Source organism: Melanostigma gelatinosum (assembly GCF_949748355.1).
Source record: "Melanostigma gelatinosum genome assembly, chromosome: 14".
NCBI lineage: Eukaryota > Metazoa > Chordata > Actinopteri > Perciformes > Zoarcidae > Melanostigma > Melanostigma gelatinosum.
Window position 1 is genome coordinate 1,088,286 of NC_136647.1, and position 20,000 is coordinate 1,108,285.

The window sequence follows — 20,000 nt, forward strand, 5'->3', positions numbered from 1 at the left end:
TGTTAAATCTCCTCTCATAATGTATTTCTCTTGCTCTTTTGATATTTGGTGTTTGAATTTCTTTGTTGCTGAAATGTGCTGAATAAATGAACGTGTGTGTGTGTGTGTGTGTGTGTGTGTGTGTGTACGTGTGTACGTGTGCGTCAGGGCTTCATGGACCTGAACATGACAGAGTTTCAGAAGCTGGGTCCCAACGTGACGGGCCTCCAACTGGTGAACTGGTCCGATCCCGCTGTGGAGAAGATGGACCGGGACTGGCTGGAGTTCGACAGTAAAGACCTCAAACTGGCCCGCAGGAGGCTCAAGGTACACACTCACACACTCACACCCTCACACACTCACACACGCACACACACGCACACACACACACACACACACACACGCACACACACACACACCTACCTGAGTTTCTGTACTTGTGAGGACCTGTGTAGTGTTTGTGTGGAGATGGACGTGTGGTGTTGTGATGTGATTGAATCCCTCGATGTGATGGCGGACTCCACCACTGACTGACAGGATAACAGCTGATACACGGAGCAGCATCACACATTTACTATTTATTTAAACAACAAAACAGGAGATCAACACACACGTGTTCAAATTAAACAACAAATTGTTTCATGGAATAAACACAATATCTTTCACAAATACAATAAATAGAAATAAAATAAAATAATTAATATAATTATAATTGCAATTTCTTCTTCTTCTTCTTCTTCTTCTTCTTCTTCTTCTTCTTCTTCTTCTTCTTCTTCTTCTTCTTCTGCTTCTTCTTCTTCTTCAGTACACTGGAGCGCTGACCTACGACGGGGTCATCGTCATGGCAACGGCCTTCCAGAACCTGCGTCGGCAGCACATCGACATCTCTCGCCGTGGCAACGCGGGGGAGTGTCTGGCCAACCCGCCGGCCCCCTGGGGCCAAGGCATCGACATCCAGAGAGCTCTGCAGCAGGTAAACACCGCGTCACAGGGGCCGGGGGGGCCGCCAAGCACCCGCAGTAAACCTGTGTGTGTGTGTGTGTGTGTGTGTGTGTGTGTGTGTGTGTGTGCAGGTGCGTCTGGAGGGGCTGACGGGTCGTGTTCAGTTTGACGAGCGAGGACATCGGACCAACTACACTCTGAGTGTGATGGAGCTCAGCATCACGGGGCCCAGCAAGGTGCTGCTCCTGAATCACATGATTTCTATCTGGAGTTTGGTTCGGGGGGGGGGGGGGGGGGGGGGGGGGGGTTCACCGGCATCAGCGTGTCTCCACAATGAGCTCCCTCTCCTCTGATGACACGTGTGATGATCGGAGGATCAGCTGCTGCAGCACTTGTTTGGTCTATAAACCTGCAGACCTCTCTGCTCACGTGTTCAGGCTGAAGGAGAAGAGAGCAGATATCAGGTGTTAGATATTGTTGATTTACTGTATTGTCTTTTGTTTGAACTGGAGTTATAGAATACATGTATTGTTCTGGTGCGTTCACACCAAACCTGAGTAGATTACATATAAATAACACAGACAAACACGCTGCTGCACGTCATGTTGAGTGTTGATGGAGCTGCTACAATGTTAGCTTAGCATAGCACTGATAGAACCCGACTCCATTCAGGAAACAAGCATTTCAAAAGTGATTTCCTCGTTGTCTTGTGGAGAGAACTAACTAAACATGAACTCAGACTTGCTACTAATCACCATCATTGTGCAGATATTTCAGCTTCGTTTTGTCTCAGTTTATTGTGATTAAATCAGCTAAATGTGTATTTGTAGTAAACAGCTGACGTGTGTCATGAACCAAACAAGGAGTTTAGTTTCCAGGATATCTGAGACTTTGGAGGTTATTTCTCTCATGGGTGATGGAGTGAATAGATGTCTTAGTTGTGCGTCACGCTGCTGCTGTGCTGTTCAGATCGGCTACTGGACCGAGAGGCGGGGCTATGTGAACACGGCCGTCTACAAGCCGCCGCTGGAGGAGTTCCACGGGCTGCAGAACCGAACCTACGTGGTCACCACCATACTGGTAAGACCGGGAGGACACGTCCTAGCCTAGTTCTTTGACCTAGTCCGAGTCCTTTGACCTAGTCCTAGTCCTAGGACGTGGACTCGTCAGTAACGGTCCCTCCGTCTCCGTGCAGGAAGCCCCCTACATGATGCTGAAGAAGAACCACGAGCAGTTCGAGGGCAACGAAAGGTACGAGGGTTACTGCGCCGAGCTGGCGGCGGAGATCGCCAAACACGTGGGCTTCGTGTACCGGCTGGAGCTGGTGGGCGACGGCAAGTACGGAGCCAGAGACCCCGACACCAAGTTGTGGAACGGCATGGTGGGAGAACTGGTGTACGGGGTGAGTGGGACAGTCTCTACGTAGAGGAGAGGAGAGGAGAGGAGAGGAGAGGAGAGGAGGAGGGAGGGGAGAGGAGAGAGGAGAGAGGAGAGAGGAGAGAGGAGAGGAGAGATTGTTTAGAGATAACTACACACGTGTTTGGAGCTCATAATTAAATGGTTTATTTGGGGTTTATTATGATACACGAAGAATAAAATGCTTTTGATGAAATATCACAATTCTTTTCTTTTTGTTTTGGATGTTATCACATCTTGTTCGCTGCTCATGATGTGTTCAGGGACCGTAGGTTTTGGCGGTTGTTTTAAAGTACTCCTGCATTTCAATCAGGTTGTTTGGGGTCCAGAGGATAAACATGGTGTTACTCTGTATTTCTATTCCTCTCATGTTTCCGTCTCTCAATGCGGTCCCACTTCCTGTCTGTGTAGCCCTAACCCAAACACACAGTTCCAACAGTCACCTCCCAGAACAGCTGCTCACTCAAACAAGCAGGAGGAAGAAGAGACTTTGTTCGGGACTACTTTCAGCGGCGTATTGATCCACGTGTTGGTGCAGCAGGACGGTGTTTGTGTGGAACGTACAGGTGATGAACACGATGTGGTGTGTGTGTGTGCAGAAGGCTGACGTGGCCGTGGCCCCGCTCACCATCACTCTGGTCAGAGAGCAGGTGATCGACTTCACCAAACCCTTCATGTCTCTGGGGATCTCCATCATGATCAAGAAGCCCATCAAGTCCAAACCCGGAGTGTTCTCCTTCCTCGACCCGCTGGCCTACGAGATCTGGATGTGCATCGTGTTCGCCTACATCGGAGTCAGCGTGGTGCTGTTTCTGGTGAGCGGGTACTTCTACTACTTGAAGCTGATAGTATTTGTGTACTTTTACTGAAGCTGACAGTCCTTGTGTACTAGTACCAGTGGCGTGCCGTGTGTTTCATACCTGGGCCTCCAGTGCTGCAGCTGAACCTCCTGATAACCTCATGATGACGTCACAGATAACCTTATTATGTGTTTCCTGTAAAAATGAAGCTCAACACCTACAAATACACTAACTGCAGAGTGCAGACACATGAACACATGAATACATGAACACATGAATACATGAATACATGAACACACAAATACATGAACACACAAATACACGAATACATGAACACACAAATACACGAATACATGAATACATGAACACATGAATACATGAACACATGAACACACGAATACATGAATACATGAACACACAAATACACGAATACATGAACACACAAATACACGAATACATGAACACACAAATACACGAATACATGAACACATGAATACATGAACACATGAACACACAAATACATGAATACATGAACACACAAATACATGAATACATGAACACACAAATACACGAATACATGAACACACAAATACACGAATACATGAATACATGAACACATGAACACACAAATACACGAATACATGAACACATGAACACATGAACACACAAATACACAAATACATGAACACACAAATACACGAATACATGAACACATGAATACATGAACACACGAACACATGAATACATGAACCCATGAACACATGAATACACGAACACATGAATACACGAACACACGAATACATGAACAGACAAACACATGAACACATGAATACACGAACACACGAATACATGAATACATGAATCCACGAATACATGAACACATGAATACATGAACACATGAATACATGAACACATGAATACACGAACACACAAATACATGAACAGACAAACACATGAATACATGAACACATGAACACATGAATACACGAACACACGAATACACGAACACACGAATACATGAATACATGAACACATGAACACACAAATACACGAATACATGAACACACAAATACACGAATACATGAACACATGAATACATGAACACATGAACACACAAATACACGAATACATGAACACACGAATACATGAACACATGAATACATGAACACACGAACACATGAATGCATGAATGCATGAATACATGAACCCATGAACACATGAATACACGAACACATGAATACACGAACACACGAATACATGAACAGACAAACACATGAACACATGAACAGACAAACACATGAATACATGAACACATGAACACATGAATACACGAACACACGAATACACGAACACACGAATGCATGAACACATGAATACATGAACACATGAACACACGAATACATGAACAGACACACATAAACACATGAATACATGAACACATGAATACATGAACAGACAAACACATGAACACATGAATACATGAACACATGAACACATGAATACATGACGGGACGCTGCGTCACTAACGGAGAATGCATAAAGTCAAAATCAGTCCAGCAACACTGCAGCGCTAAAATACGTATTCATCCACACACTGAAGAGCATCATTCAGATATTAAGCACATCAGAGGAACAATATTATTATTTATACAATATTGTGCACCGACTAAATGTGTCCCCAGCGCAACATAGGACGTAGCAATAGTTCCTGTCACATATAAATCCATCTTCATAAAAACAAGTTGTACAAATAATAATTTATATAAACAAGCATATTAAAGCTACTGCAGATGTAAAAACAAACGCATTCACTTACCAGAGCTGCTGTTCACTATCTAAAGACAAAGTGCATCCTCCTTTCTTTGTTAATAAAGAGTTTAATCTCACGGTTGTTCAGTACATCCGTGTGTTTTAGTTCCAGTAAGAAGTCCTTCTCCATTCATGGACGCCAGTGAAGACAGTGGAGCCTCCAGTTGTATTTCTTGAATACGTTTTAATGCGTTTGAGGCTGAAGATGTCCGCTCACAGAGGCAGCAGATATGTTAACATGTCACGCTAGCCCACTGACCAATCACGTACTTGTAGGCCAGCTAGCAGCTCTGACACGTCAAAGAATACGCCCAACATGTCAAACTAAAGATCTGATTGGTTGAAGACTATGACAATCAACAATATCGTCCCCGTTCACTTAAACTGCACATGGATTCACTTGAGAGTCTGCAGGCCTCTGTCTCTGTTCTACCTAGAGACACAGAGGTGAGATCTGATTGGATAAAAGCTCTACTTAAAACAAGCTGCACTGGAAGCAGAGCAACTGAGGAAGACAGGAGCTGTGCAATGAGAAAATAAGATAATGGGTAAAATATTTTTATAAATTATAATACGTGTAGTGTATTTAAGAAAAATTATTAAATTATAAAATAGATATAGCTTTGTGATGTTTAGGCCAGCAGAGAAGGCCTTGCAGGCCCTGACGGCCCACCACTGACTTGTACTACTTATAGCTGATAGTACTTGTGTACTTGTACTACCTGAAGCTGACAGTCCTTCTCCTGTGTCTCAGGTGAGCCGCTTCAGTCCCTACGAGTGGCAGGGGGAGGAGTCTGATGATGAAGATGAGACTCTGCCCTCCTCTTCCTCTCGTCGAGCTCTGCCCACTTCCTCCTGTGAACTGGCTCACTCTCCAGGTATCTTCAACGTCATCACCTTCATCATGTATGTTCCTGGTTGTCCCATGTGAATCTGGTCCCTCAGTAACACGATGATGATGATGGTGGTGTTCCTCAGGGTTCCCTCAGAACCAGAACCAGCACAAGGAGAAGGAGACTCTGGAGCACACCAACGACTTTGGGATCTTTAACTCTCTGTGGTTCTCACTGGGGGCCTTCATGCAGCAGGGCTGTGACATCTCACCCAGGTAGGACACCTGGACCTGGACCAGGACCTGGACCAGGACCAGGACCTGGACCAACACAACATACACACATGTTTTAAGGTGATGAGTATGACGTCATGTTGAGTGTTGATGGAGCTGCTACAATGTTAGCATTTAGCTTAGCACTGATAGAAACCGACTCCATTCAGGAAACAAACGTTTTAAAAGTTATTTGTTTGTCAAAACATGAATTCAGACTTGTTACTAATCTTCATCATTGTGTAGTTATTTCTGCATCATTAGTCTGAGTTTATTGTGATTAAATCACAGCTAGTGTGTGTTTAGTGTTCTGACAGATGTGGTAAACAGCTGGCGTGTGAACACAGCTCCAGATGATGTCATGAACCAGGATATCTGAGACTTCAACAACATGTTTTACAATCGTTATGGATTATTAACTCTATCTAGGTAGAGCCAGGCTAGCTGTTCCCCTCTGATTCCAGTCTTTATGCTAAGCTAAGCTAATCGTCTCCTGCCTCACCCACAGCTCTCACCTTGTACTAACACTGTCCTCACAAACACAGTAAGACACACAGATACATAAGCAATCCATCAGTGGTCGACAGAACGTATTAATGTGGACATGTCTCACACACACACACACTCACACACACTCACACACACTCACACACACACACACGTTATCATGAGACAATCCTGTGTGACGTGCTGCCGGGTCAGTTGTATGTTACAGCTGTGTGAAGCCTGCGCGTTGGACGCGATTTTGCAGTGCGTCAGAAAATCAACGCGACCGGTGTGAACGCAGCATGAGGCTGTTTCTATTCTAGATCTACTGCAGCGTGTGTGTGTGTGTGTGTGTGTGTGTGTGTGTGTGTGTGTGTGTGTGTGTGCGTGCGTGTGTGTGTGCGCGCGTGCGCGTGTGTGTTTCAGGAGCAGTTAAGATAAAATCAATGATGATTAGACTCACATGCTGCCACATTATTCTGAACAGAGAGGTTAAGTCCCGCCCCTTCAGGTGCCCCCCCCCCCCATGGGCCATTATTTATATAACATGTACAGTCGTCAACAAGTCATGGTGACGTCACTCGTTAGAAGCCTGGAGCTCCCAGTTTCGCTGTCGCCATGTTGTTTTTTCACAACCAGTGAACAGGAAGTGGCCATATCTGGACTGAGGAGGAGACGTAGAGACGCCGTATACGTCTCTGGTAGAGACCTGTCAATCAGCGTGTAGCCCCGCCCTAAAGCATCCCCTGCTTTATGGTCTGTGTGACTCTAAATGGACCATAATGTACTAAATGAACATCATGCTGTATTGAAGAAGACTTGAAACTAGAGATTGAGACATAAACTCATGTTTACAATGTTTACTGAGGGAATAAATCAAGAGAGAAGTAGAGTCATTTTCTATAGACTTCTATACAACCAGAGGAGTCGCCCCCTGGTGGACACTGGAGAGAATGCAGCTTCAACACAGAACTGTAAAGAACCGGAGGTTGTCTCCTGATCCACATCCTGCTTGTGAGGACATTAAGACCAGATCGGATCATCATCAGATTAATAACAATAGTTACACTGATATTTTTTCAGACCGTGAATTTCAGTCAAAATAATGTATTAGCAAATAGAGAGACTATGAATTGTAAGTATTTGAGTGCCTTCATTGTTTTAATGGCCAGAGAGCATCTGTTGAATGTCAAACATTTAAAATAAATTAACAATCTGCGTTTTCTGTTCACAAACGGTGAATTACTCAAGATCAACAGTCATCAGATTCATTATTTAATTTATTTACCGGCAGAAGTCTCTTATTAACGTTTGTCTGTCTGCGACAGTCAGAGAAACGTTTGACTCAACGATGACGCTGCTCGTCCTCCGCTGGGACCATGAATGAAGGAGATGTGTTCACGTTAATATAAAACATGTTAGAGATGAATTATGAGCTGTTTACCTCCCAACACGAGCTCTAAGCTCATTATTATACTTCAACAACACTATATGTTATGTCCTTATCATCTGAATTGTGTTTCTATGAAGAAATATATGGTATAAATGACCATAACAAAGTAAAAGTACAACGTGTGGCGTTGTTGATGGTTCACAGACCAGCATCACTGTCGTGGTGACGTTCTGGGTCCAGAGAGATGAGGCTGACCCGTCTTCTTCCTCAGGTCTCTCTCCGGTCGAATCGTGGGAGGAGTTTGGTGGTTCTTCACCCTCATCATCATCTCCTCCTATACAGCCAACCTGGCCGCCTTCCTCACTGTGGAGAGGATGGTGTCGCCCATCGAGGGCTCAGAGGACCTGGCCAAGCAGACCGAGATCGCCTACGGTACTCTGGACGGAGGCTCCACCAAAGAGTTCTTCAAGGTGAGGCCTTCTGACATGGGTTCTGTTAGGAACTGTGCAGCGCTTCATTCTCTTCTTCTCTGTTGGTCTGAAGACGACCATGTTCTGCATTCTTTGAATGTCTTAAATGAAGAGCTGTAAAACACGTCTGAACACCAAACAGGCTTTCTTCTCCTGTCACGTCTCTCTCTGTGGCTTTGGTTGTTCACTTCAAAATAAAAGCCCTGCTCCTCTGTGGAAACAGAACCATGATGAGTAGAAGTAGAACTAGAACATGACTTTAGTGCAGAACAGCTGTTCTTCAGCTATTATTAAGGAAACCTGACAGCCAGCGTTAGCTAGTTTCAGTTACTGTGCCGAAACAGGAAGGAGTCTACATGACACCCTGATGATCTCTTTCTTCTTCTACTTTAGCGGTCAAAGATCGCCGTCTTTGAGAAGATGTGGTCGTACATGCGGAGCGCCGACCCCACGGTCTTCGTCAAGAGCACCCCCGAGGGCGTGATGAGGGTCAGGAAGTCGAAGTGGAAGTACGCCTACCTGCTGGAGTCGTCCATGAACGAGTACATCGAGCAGAGGAAGCCCTGCGACACCATGAAAGTAGGAGGAAACCTGGACTCCAAAGGTTACGGAGTGGCCACGCCCAAAGGATCGGCCCTCAGGTACACTCTGAGGCTCCATGTTGGTGTCCTGTGGTGTCTGTGTGATGACACGTTGTATTACTATCATTCTTTTATCACCTCGATGTGTTAAACTTTGTTTCATAACATGAATAAGTTCTGGGAACCTCTGCAGAGGTCTGGACTCAACTCATGTGTGATGACTTCAGACTGGACTTGAGAACATCTGGAGGACTTGGACCTGAGCAGCAGTGACTCGACAGGAAAGTCCTTCAGATAGGACAGGAAAGGGCACTTCTTACACCATCAGGGTGATAGTGTGATGAGACCGAGGACTGGGAGGATTTCATGGGTTTTCATGTCACAATAGTTGAGTTTTGGAGGAAGAACACTCAGTAAAAGTACCAGTAAAAACTGTGAAAATACTCCAGTACAAGTAAATGTCCTAAACATTCACAAAAGTACACAAGCATTACTGGGAAAATGTGCCAAAAGTATCAAAGTAAAAGTACTCATTGTGCAGTAGAATGTCAGCAATGTGTGTCTATATATTATATTATAGTATTAGACAGTGAATACTGCTGCCGCTTGTTACTGTAACTAAGTTACATACAGTCAGAGAGTTTAGTCCAGTGGGTCCCAACCTAGGGCCCGAGCCCCTCCACGGGGTCACCAGATACATCTGAGGGGTCGTCACAGGATTAATGGAAGAAGAAGAAAATAAGTTCTGACAAACAAAAATGTTTTACCTCTTTGAGTCATGAACTGTGAAACTAAATGAGAAGTTTATTAGCGAATATTGTACTCTGACAAGTATAAACACTAGAAAGACGTAGTAATGACAAAGTATTTGTAGTTTTTCAAGTGTGACTTAATGATAAAATACATTATGACTTTTTGAGGACTTGAGACCCAAAGTTTAGAGCTTTCTACTTGTTCTGGTCTTAGAACTAAAGAGACTCTGTGACTTGTTCTGGTCTTAGAACTAAAGAGACTCTGTGACTTGTTCTGGTCTTAGAACTAAAGAGACTCTGTGACTTGTTCTGGTCTTAGAACTAAAGAGACTCGATGTCTTGTTCTGGTCTTAGAACTAAAGAGACTCAGTGACTTGTTCTGGTCTTAGAACTAAAGAGACTCTGTGACTTGTTCTGGTCTTAGAACTAAAGAGACTCTGTGACTTGTTCTGGTCTTAGAACTAAAGAGACTCGATGTCTTGTTCTGGTCTTAGAACTAAAGAGACTCGGTGACTTGTTCTGGTATTAGAACTAAAGAGACTCGATGTCTTGTTCTGGTCTTAGAGCTAAAGAGACTGTGACTTGTTCTGGTCTTAGAACTAAAGAGACTCGATGTCTTGTTCTGGTCTTAGAACTAAAGAGACTCTGTGACTTGTTCTGGTCTTAGAACTAAAGAGACTCGATGTCTTGTTCTGGTCTTAGAACTAAAGAGACTCAGTGACTTGTTCTGGTCTTAGAACTAAAGAGACTCAATGTCTTGTTCTGGTCTTAGAACTAAAGAGACTCTGTGACTTGTTCTGGTCTTAGAACTAAAGAGACTCGATGTCTTGTTCTGGTCTTAGAACTAAAGAGACTCTGTGACTTGTTCTGGTCTTAGAACTAAAGAGACTCTGACTTGTTCTGGTCTTAGAACTAAAGAGACTCGATGTCTTGTTCTGGTCTTAGAACTAAAGAGACTGTGACTTGTTCTGGTCTTAGAACTAAAGAGACTCTGTGACTTGTTCTGGTCTTAGAACTAAAGAGACTCTGACTTGTTCTGGTCTTAGAACTAAAGAGACTCGATGTCTTGTTCTGGTCTTAGAACTAAAGAGACTCAGTGACTTGTTCTGGTCTTAGAACTAAAGAGACTCAATGTCTTGTTCTGGTCTTAGGACTAAAGAGACTCTGTGACTTGTTCTGGTCTTAGAACTAAAGAGACTCGATGGCTTGTTCTGGTCTTAGAACTAAAGAGACTCTGTGACTTGTTCTGGTCTTAGAACTAAAGAGACTCTGACTTGTTCTGGTCTTAGAACTAAAGAGACTCGATGTCTTGTTCTGGTCTTAGAACTAAAGAGACTGTGACTTGTTCTGGTCTTAGAACTAAAGAGACTCTGTGACTTGTTCTGGTCTTAGAACTAAAGAGACTCTGACTTGTTCTGGTCTTAGAACTAAAGAGACTCGATGTCTTGTTCTGGTCTTAGAACTAAAGAGACTCTGTAACTTGTTCTGGTCTTAGAACTAAAGAGACTCTGACTTGTTCTGGTCTTAGAACTAAAGAGACTCGATGTCTTGTTCTGGTCTTAGAACTAAAGAGACTGTGACTTGCTCTGGTCTTAGAACTAAAGAGACTCTGTGACTTGTTCTGGTCTTAGAACTAAAGAGACTCTGACTTGTTCTGTTCTTAGAACTAAAGAGACTCTGTGACTTGTTCTGGTCTTAGAACTAAAGAGACTCTGACTTGTTCTGGTCTTAGAACTAAAGAGACTCTGTGACTTGGTCCGACCTCTGCAGAGCACGGAGCCCTCCGTTAACAACACATCCAGGTTTTAGAAACAGGTCCTAACAGTCTGTCAGTTTACTGTCTGTGTGTCTGTCTGTCAGTCTGTCTGTCCGACTGTCAGTCTGTTAATCTGTCTCTTTGTCTGTCTTGTCTCTCTCTCTCTTTTTGTTCGTCTTTGTCCATGTGTGTGTGTGTTTCTGTCTCAGTGTTTCAGTCTGTCGGCCTGTTTCCCTGTTTGTTGTCATGTCGTCTGTAATGCCTGTCTGATTGCCAACCTGCCTGTCTCACTACAATCACCACAATACTGACCTCTCTATTATCTATCTCTATCCATCCATCATCCATCCATCCATCTACCCATCCATCCATCATATACCCATCCATCCATCCATCTACCCATCCATCCATCTACCCATCCATCCATCTACCCATCCATCCATCATATACCCATCCATCCATCTACCCATCCATCCATCTACCCATCCATCCATCATATACCCATCCATCCATCCATCTACCCATCCATCATCTACCCATCCATCCATCCAGCTACCCATCTATCCATCTACCCATCCATCCATCCATCCATTGCTGCTGTCAGATAAAACCTTTCATTAAAAGAATCCTATTGTGTCTAATGTATGATATCCTCTGATATTCACTGAACTGAAGTGAAGGTTCTCAGTTGGAGCACATCTCCACCAGGTGTGTCTGTAACGACCACTGTGTTGTGTGATTGAATGAAGAAACTAATCCTTCGTATATTCTTTTTTTAGTAAACATAATGCACTTTGGAACAAAACTCTTGCCTTCGTCACATCAATTGTTGTCATTGTCCCGTCACACTGAAGGAGTACTGGTTGGCTCATGTTTCATGTGTCGTGTCATGTTTCATGTTTCATGTTTCATGTTTCTTGCCATCATCATAGAAGAGTCGCTGCTACTCTCTATGGCCTCGAGCATCACTTGTGTGTAAAGGGGAACAACAGGCAGCTTGTGGGTATTCGTGTATATTGTAGGGAAACTATTTCCTTTTATTACAACAACAATTTAATATTCCACTTTGTATTTATATCTAAACAGGTGACTGTTGTTCCTCCTTTATTTATCAGTTCATGAATGGAAGTGAATGCAAGTGGAGAATTGCTGCGCAGTCGTCAGTAACAGGATTCGTTTGCTCTTTTTCAACCCAGACCGTATGAAGGTGTTGTTTCCTTCACCGGTACACCTCACAGATAGCTTCCATTGGGGAACTAACCCGATCACTGGCCTCCTCCCTCCAGCTCCTCCTGGAGGATCCACAGGTGGTCATGGGCCAGTTGGGAAATGTAGTCTCCCCAGCATGTCCAAGTTGTACCCGTGGATGTCCTCCCAGTCTGTCAAAAGAGATCCTCTCTGGGTTTCTTCTCAAATGGCTTCTCTGACTGTGACGTTCGATTCGGACGTCCTCCCAAATCATTGAAGTCACTTCCTTTATCGTGTTCTTTTGCCGCTCGGATCCACAATCTCATCTCTTCACAGAGATTACGTAGTGAACAGAAAGCTCTACTTTATAGCTCAGTGCCCTCCTCACCGCCACAGAGTCCAACGCCAGCGTTACTGCAGCCAGGGCATCACTCATGATTAGGACCCTGAACAAGATGCCTTTCTATGCTGTGTCCTGACGATGGAAGTCACCTGACCTGTCACGTCTTCCCTGATATTCATAAAGAACAATGTTGAGGTTGGAGTGGTAGAGGACATTACACATCGGTATTCTTCAGGTTGTAATGCCGGGCGTTATGCTCTTTCTTTTGTCTTCTATCTGGACGCAGGAATGAAGAGTGTTCTGTGACTGCTCCTGCAGAACATACAAGACATTATATCGCGTTTAATCCCAGTGAGTGGCTGCAGTCTTTCACACTAAAGCTGGATGTGACATGCACAACTTTAAAAGATGGGGAAACAACATCTTAACAAGGTCTGGTTTGAAGAGCGGTGACGTCCTCTGAAGAACCATCCGTGTTCTGATCATAACATGTCCTCAGTAGAGACATGTAATGATAATAACATGTCCTCAGTAGAGACATGTAATGATAATAACGTGTCTGTCCTCAATAGAGACATGGAATGATAATAACGTGTCCTCAGTAGAGACATGTAATGATAATAACGTGTCTGTCCTCAATAGAGACATGGAATGATAATAACGTGTCTATCCTCAGGAGAGACATGTAATGATAATAACGTGTCTGTCCTCAGTAGAGACATGTAATGATAATAACATGCCTGTCCTCAGTAGAGACATGTAATGATAATAACATGCCTGTCCTCAGTAGAGACATGTAATGATAATAACGTGTCTGTCCTCAGTAGAGACATGTAATGATAATAACATGTCCTCAATAGAGACATGGAATGATAATAACGTGCCTGTCCTCAGTAGAGACATGTAATGATAATAACATGTCATCAGTAGAGACATGTAATGATAATAACATGCCTGTCCTCAGCAGAGACATGTAATGATAATAACATGCCTGTCCTCAGTAGAGACATGTAATGATAATAACATGTCATCAGTAGAGACATGTAATGATAATAACATGTCCTCAGTAGAGACATGTAATGATAATAACATGTCATCAGTAGAGACATGTAATGATAATAACATGTCCTCAGTAGAGACATGTAATGATAATAACATGTCCTCAGTAGAGACATGTAATGATAACATGTCCTCAGTAGAGACATGTAATGATAATAACATGCCTGTCCTCAGTAGAGACATGTAATGATAATAACATGTCATCAGTAGAGACATGTAATGATAATAACATGTCCTCAGTAGAGACATGTAATGATAATAACATGTCATCAGTAGAGACATGTAATGATAATAACATGTCATCAGTAGAGACATGTAATGATAATAACATGTCCTCAGTAGAGACATGTAATGATAACATGTCCTCAGTAGAGACATGTAATGATAATAACATGCCTGTCCTCAGTAGAGACATGTAATGATAATAACATGTCATCAGTAGAGACATGTAATGATAATAACATGTCCTCAGTAGAGACATGTAATGATAACAACATGTCCTCAGTAGAGACATGTAATGATAACGTCCTCAGTAGAGACATGTAATGATAATAACATGTCCTCAGTAGAGACATGTAATGATAATAACATGTCCTCAGTAGAGACATGTAATGATAACAACATGTCCTCAGTAGAGACATGGAATGATAACAACATGTCTGTCCTCAGTAGAGACATGTAATGATAATAACATGCCTGTCCTCAGTAGAGACATGTAATGATAACAACATGTCATCAGCAGAGACATGTAATGATAATAACATGTCTGTCCTCAGTAGAGACATGTAATGATAATAACATGCCTGTCCTCAGTAGAGACATGGAATGATAACAACATGCCATCAGTAGAGACATGTAATGATAACATGTCCTCAGTAGAGATATGTAATGATAATAACATGTCCTCAGTAGACATGTAATGATAACAACATGTCCTCAGTAGAGACATGTAATGATAACATGTCCTCAGTAGAGACATGTAATGATAATAACATGTCCTTAGTCGAGACATGTAATGATAATAACATGTCCTCAGTAGAGACATGTAATGATAATAACATGTCCTCAGTAGAGACATGTAATGATAATAACATGTCCTTAGTCGAGACATGCCATGATAATAACATGCCTGTCCTCAGGAGAGACATGTAATGATAATAACATGTCCTTAGTCGAGACATGTAATGATAATAACATGCCCTCAGTAGAGACATGTAATGATAATAACATGCCCTCAGTAGAGATATGTAATGATAATAACATGTCCTCAGTAGAGACATGTAATGATAATAACATGTCCTCAGTAGAGACATGTAATGATAATAACATGTCCTCAGTAGAGACATGTAATGATAATAACATGCCCTCAGTAGAGATATGTAATGATAATAACATGTCCTCAGTAGAGACATGTAATGATAATAACATGTCCTCAGTAGAGACATGTAATTATAATAACATGTCCTTAGTCGAGACATGTCATGATAATAACATGCCTGTCCTCAGGAGAGACATGTAATGATAATAACATGTCCTCAGTAGAGACATGTAATGATAATAACATGTAATGATAATAACATGTCCTCAGTAGAGACATGTAATGATAATAACATGTCCTTAGTCGAGACATGTCATGATAATAACATGCCTGTCCTCAGGAGAGACATGTAATGATAATAACATGTCCTCAGTAGAGATATGTAATGATAATAACATGTCCTTAGTCGAGACATGTCATGATAATAACATGCCTGTCCTCAGGAGAGACATGTAATGATAATAACATGTCCTCAGTAGAGATATGTAATGATAATAACATGTCCTTAGTCGAGACATGTCATGATAATAACATGCCTGTCCTCAGTAGAGACATGTAATGATAATAACACCTGGTGACCTTCTATCCCTCATCACTATCATCCCCGTAGAAACCCTGTAAACTTGGCAGTATTAAAACTGAACGAGCAGGGCCTGTTGGACAAATTGAAAAACAGATGGTGGTATGACAAGGGAGAGTGCGGCAACGGGGGAGGGGACTCCAAGGTCAGATCACCGTAACCCCCCAAAGGGTAACGACAGGCAATGGCCGCCGGGGTAACCGGCAACAACCCACAGCTTAATCAAGCCTGAAACACTCGGGATGGCACCGCTGCAAGTCTACCTGAAACCTACTGTTGGGTTCTTCCCCCGTTGTAGAAACATTTGGTTCTACCTATGGGCCAGGGGGGGATTCGATCCATCAACCTACTGATCCACGGGGTATTTTACAAGAACACACCTCAGCTGTCGGGAGAAATGAAGTTTAACTTTCAGAAACAGATGATCCAATTTCATCCAGGTTTACACAAGTATTGCATGCAACAAACATTCCTTATAAAAGATTTTCAAGAAATAAAATGTAACATAGCGTCTCTGCTAGTTCCAGTCGATACGGAGGCGTTTGAGCTCGGGCACAGACACCAGAGCCCTGCAGGACGTTCATCTGCAGCTCGTCAAAGAGTGCTCACAAAAGCATTTCTTAATTTGGTCAGTTTCAGGTATGAAACTGGGCCACTAGTTTATGTATAATTATATTATATCAATACAGGCATCATGTCATGAGGCATTTGTATAGAAACATAATCTATAGAGTCTATTCGTGGAGATAATTCCAAACCACAAATTAAGACAAGCTAACCGTCAGTAAAGCAGGATTATCCAGCTGGCCTTGTAAAATACCCCTCACGTTAACGTAACGTCGGTCCTTGTTGACTTCATCTCACCAAAAAGTGAAACCACAACATGAGACAGATTCCATGTTTTCCGGCTCTTGGACAGCAGACTGTTCCGTAAACTCAAAGATCCCGCAGTGTTTGCAGCTCTTGCCGGTTACCCAAAGTGATATAGTAATACACATCTCGCACGTAGGGAGTCAGGCCAAGCCAAGCTAGATGGAGTATTAAAGCATATCACTTTTACGCTGACATTTAGCAGGAAACTGTTTCTCTGTGTGACTGCCTGTGTTTTCTTTCTCTTACTGTTGATGTTGAGGTGTTCTCTGTTACCAAAGCATCTGTTCTGCAACCGCCAGTTTCTGCTAAAAAGGTTGCTGCTGTAGGCAGCGCAGCCCGTCGCTGTGCAGCTGAACAATAACATAAGATAACATGGAGGTGCATAATGTTATTTATGTTATTCACAACCCCCCTCCCTTCCTCCCTTGGTTCTTTGAAGAATCCCAGTAAACCTAGCAGTACTGAAGCTCAATGAACAAGCCATCTTAGACAAGTTGAAAAACAAGTGGTGGTATGACAAGGGCGAGTGTGGACACAAGGACTCCGGCAGAAAGGTCAGTTCTTGAGGTTGCTCGGTCCCGAGGACATGTGTTGGTTCACCCCCCCCCCCCCCCCCGTACCCCATCAGACCCAAACCCCCAAACTTCAGCAGGTACACTCTGAAAAGAAAAGTTTTTTCAGATATCAACTTTCTCTAAGAATGCTAGAAAAGAGATGTTTTATGTGCTAATTGGGAGTTTTTCTGGTCCAATTCAGATGTATACGCATTTTAATAGTTACCTAGATGTAACTCTAGATCTATGAGTATGGGCTCATCGCAAACACAATAACAGGAATAGTAATCACAACACATCGTCATAGTTCATCTTTCTGGACAGCTAGTTTTGCCACCAGGTGTTGAATTTTGATTTAATACTTACTGTGAAATGTTTCCATATTTCAAGTTATTAATACTTAAACCAGAGAGGGCGGTATGAGACAGATGTTCAGCCTGATGTTAAACTCTTTTGGTAGCAAAGTTCAACTTCATTTCTTCAAATGAAGACATGTTTTGATGCCAGACCTCCAGTGACCTGGAGAGCTGCTGGTGGTTGTATTTTGTTAAATTTGGACGGAGCCAAGCCAGCAGTTTCTCTCCGTTTCCAGTCTTCGTGCTAAGCTAACCCAACCAGCTATCTACTGTACAGACATGAGAGCGGTATGAATTTAAATTCAATACCTGCTGGCACAAACGTCTGTCTTTGTGATTAAAATAAGTGAGGTTGTATTTTTGGTTTGTTGAAGAACTCTTAGCTTTTCGAGTGTAACGCTGCTGTTCAGCTGACCGTTCTGAAGAGCTGGAGGATATAACAGTCAAACATGAACACCTTTAAGTATTCTGATGGCATGTGAAAACCTCACCACTCCAATTTGTACCTAAACTGAGAGGCTGAGTACATTTCATCAACCTATTTCCCACAAAACTTGTTCCAAACTCTGCGTGCAGTCAGATAAACGTATGCAAATTGATGAGAAAATGAGCTGAGCTTCAGCAGACGTTCTCTGAGAGAAGAGGGTTTTCACGTCTCCACATCAGATTCCTCTCAGAGGCTTTTCTCTGCTCAGCCTTCCTTCTGTTCTCCAGAATGTCCTGTGGTCAGCACAGTTCACTGTGAAGCTGCCACAGACAGACGGACCTGCTGAGAGATGTGACTTTTTACATCACTGTTTTAGTCTTCCTTTGGGAACCACGTGTACATCTTTACACCATCCTGCTGCTTCCAAGCTGTGAAAGAACAATTTCATTTTGTCTTTCTAAAGAGAGAAAATTATTCTTTTATTCAGATGTAAAAAGTCAGATTTTCAAAACTGCTAATATATTTCCCGTCTCTCTGTCTCTCTCTCTGTCTCTCTGTCTTTCTCCCTCTGTCTCTCTCTCTGTCTCTCTGTCTTTCTCCCTCTGTCTCTCTCTCTGTCTCTCTGTCTTTCTCCCTCTGTCTCTCTCTCTGTCTCTCTCTGTCTGTCTCTCTCTCTGTCTGTCTCTCTCTCTGTCTCTCTGTCTGTCTCTCTCTCTGTCTCTCTCTCTGTCTTTCTCCCTCTGTCTCTCTCTGTCTCTCTCTCTGTCTGTCTCTCTCTCTCTCTGTCTCTCTGTCTTTCTCCCTCTGTCTCTCTCTCTGTCTGTCTCTCTGTCTCTCTCTCTCTCTGTCTCTCTGTCTTTCTCCCTCTGTCTCTCTCTCTGTCTGTCTCTCTGTCTCTCTGTCTGTGGCTGCTAACCAACACTTGATGGAATTGAAGCTACTGACCACAGCTTTACCACCCTCCTCTTCCTCCTCTCTCTCTCTCTCTCTCTCTCTCTCTCTCTCTCTCTCTCACACACACACACACACACACTGTTTTCGTCTCTCATCTGTCATGGACATCCTGTTTCCTCTGAACTCGCTGTGACAGACCGTCTCTAACGAACCATCCGTCTGTCGAGAAGAGAAACTAGACGTCAGACTGAACTCACGTTACTAAACTATCACGTTTAAAAAGCATCACTTTCAACAAACCAGATCACGTTGTTGACATGAAGCTGATCTCTGATCAGATTTACTACTTTATAAAGTTACAGTGACGCTCGCTCCAAAAATAATACAAATGTTCAATAAATACTATATATATAACATCAATACATCAATATATATATATATATATATATATATTGATGTTCTATAGTGGTGTGAAGGTTCCACCCTTAACTCCGTATGAGAGGTTCTATAGTGGTGTAAAGGTTCCACCCTTAACCCCGTATGAGAGGTTCTATAGTGGTGTAAAGGTTACACCCTTAACCCCGTATGAGAGGTTCTATAGTGGTGTAAAGGTTCCACCATTAACCCCGTATGAGAGGTTCTATAGTGGTGTAAAGGTTACACCCTTAACCCCGTATGAGAGGTTCTATAGTGGTGTAAAGGTTCCACCATTAACCCCGTATGAGAGGTTCTATAGTGGTGTAAAGGTTACACCCTTAACCCCGTATGAGAGGTTCTATAGTGGTGTAAAGGTTACACCCTTAATCCCGTATGAGAGGTTCTATAGTGGTGTAAAGGTTCCACCCTTAACCCCGTATGAGAGGTTCTATAGTGGTGTAAAGGTTCCACCCTTAACCCCGTATGAGAGGTTATATAGTGG

The 20,000-nt window shown here is 42.9% G+C and overlaps 1 protein-coding gene across 1 annotated transcript in view; it reads left to right on the forward strand.

Annotated features, from left to right (window-relative positions):
• LOC306787956 (glutamate receptor 1-like) overlaps positions 1 to 20,000 on the forward strand; it is a gene marked incomplete at both ends in the record, with an annotated part of 51,035 nt that overhangs the window by 27,674 nt on the left and 3,361 nt on the right. Inside the window, 11 exons of the mRNA XM_079283283.1 lie at positions 148 to 306; positions 785 to 952; positions 1,053 to 1,157; positions 1,891 to 2,001; positions 2,117 to 2,323; positions 2,937 to 3,152; positions 5,701 to 5,824; positions 5,925 to 6,054; positions 8,202 to 8,400; positions 8,794 to 9,041; positions 16,008 to 16,122. Of these exons, the coding sequence (XP_079139409.1) occupies positions 148 to 306; positions 785 to 952; positions 1,053 to 1,157; positions 1,891 to 2,001; positions 2,117 to 2,323; positions 2,937 to 3,152; positions 5,701 to 5,824; positions 5,925 to 6,054; positions 8,202 to 8,400; positions 8,794 to 9,041; positions 16,008 to 16,122 (1,782 nt within the window). The remainder of the gene's footprint in view (positions 1 to 147; positions 307 to 784; positions 953 to 1,052; positions 1,158 to 1,890; positions 2,002 to 2,116; positions 2,324 to 2,936; positions 3,153 to 5,700; positions 5,825 to 5,924; positions 6,055 to 8,201; positions 8,401 to 8,793; positions 9,042 to 16,007; positions 16,123 to 20,000) is intronic.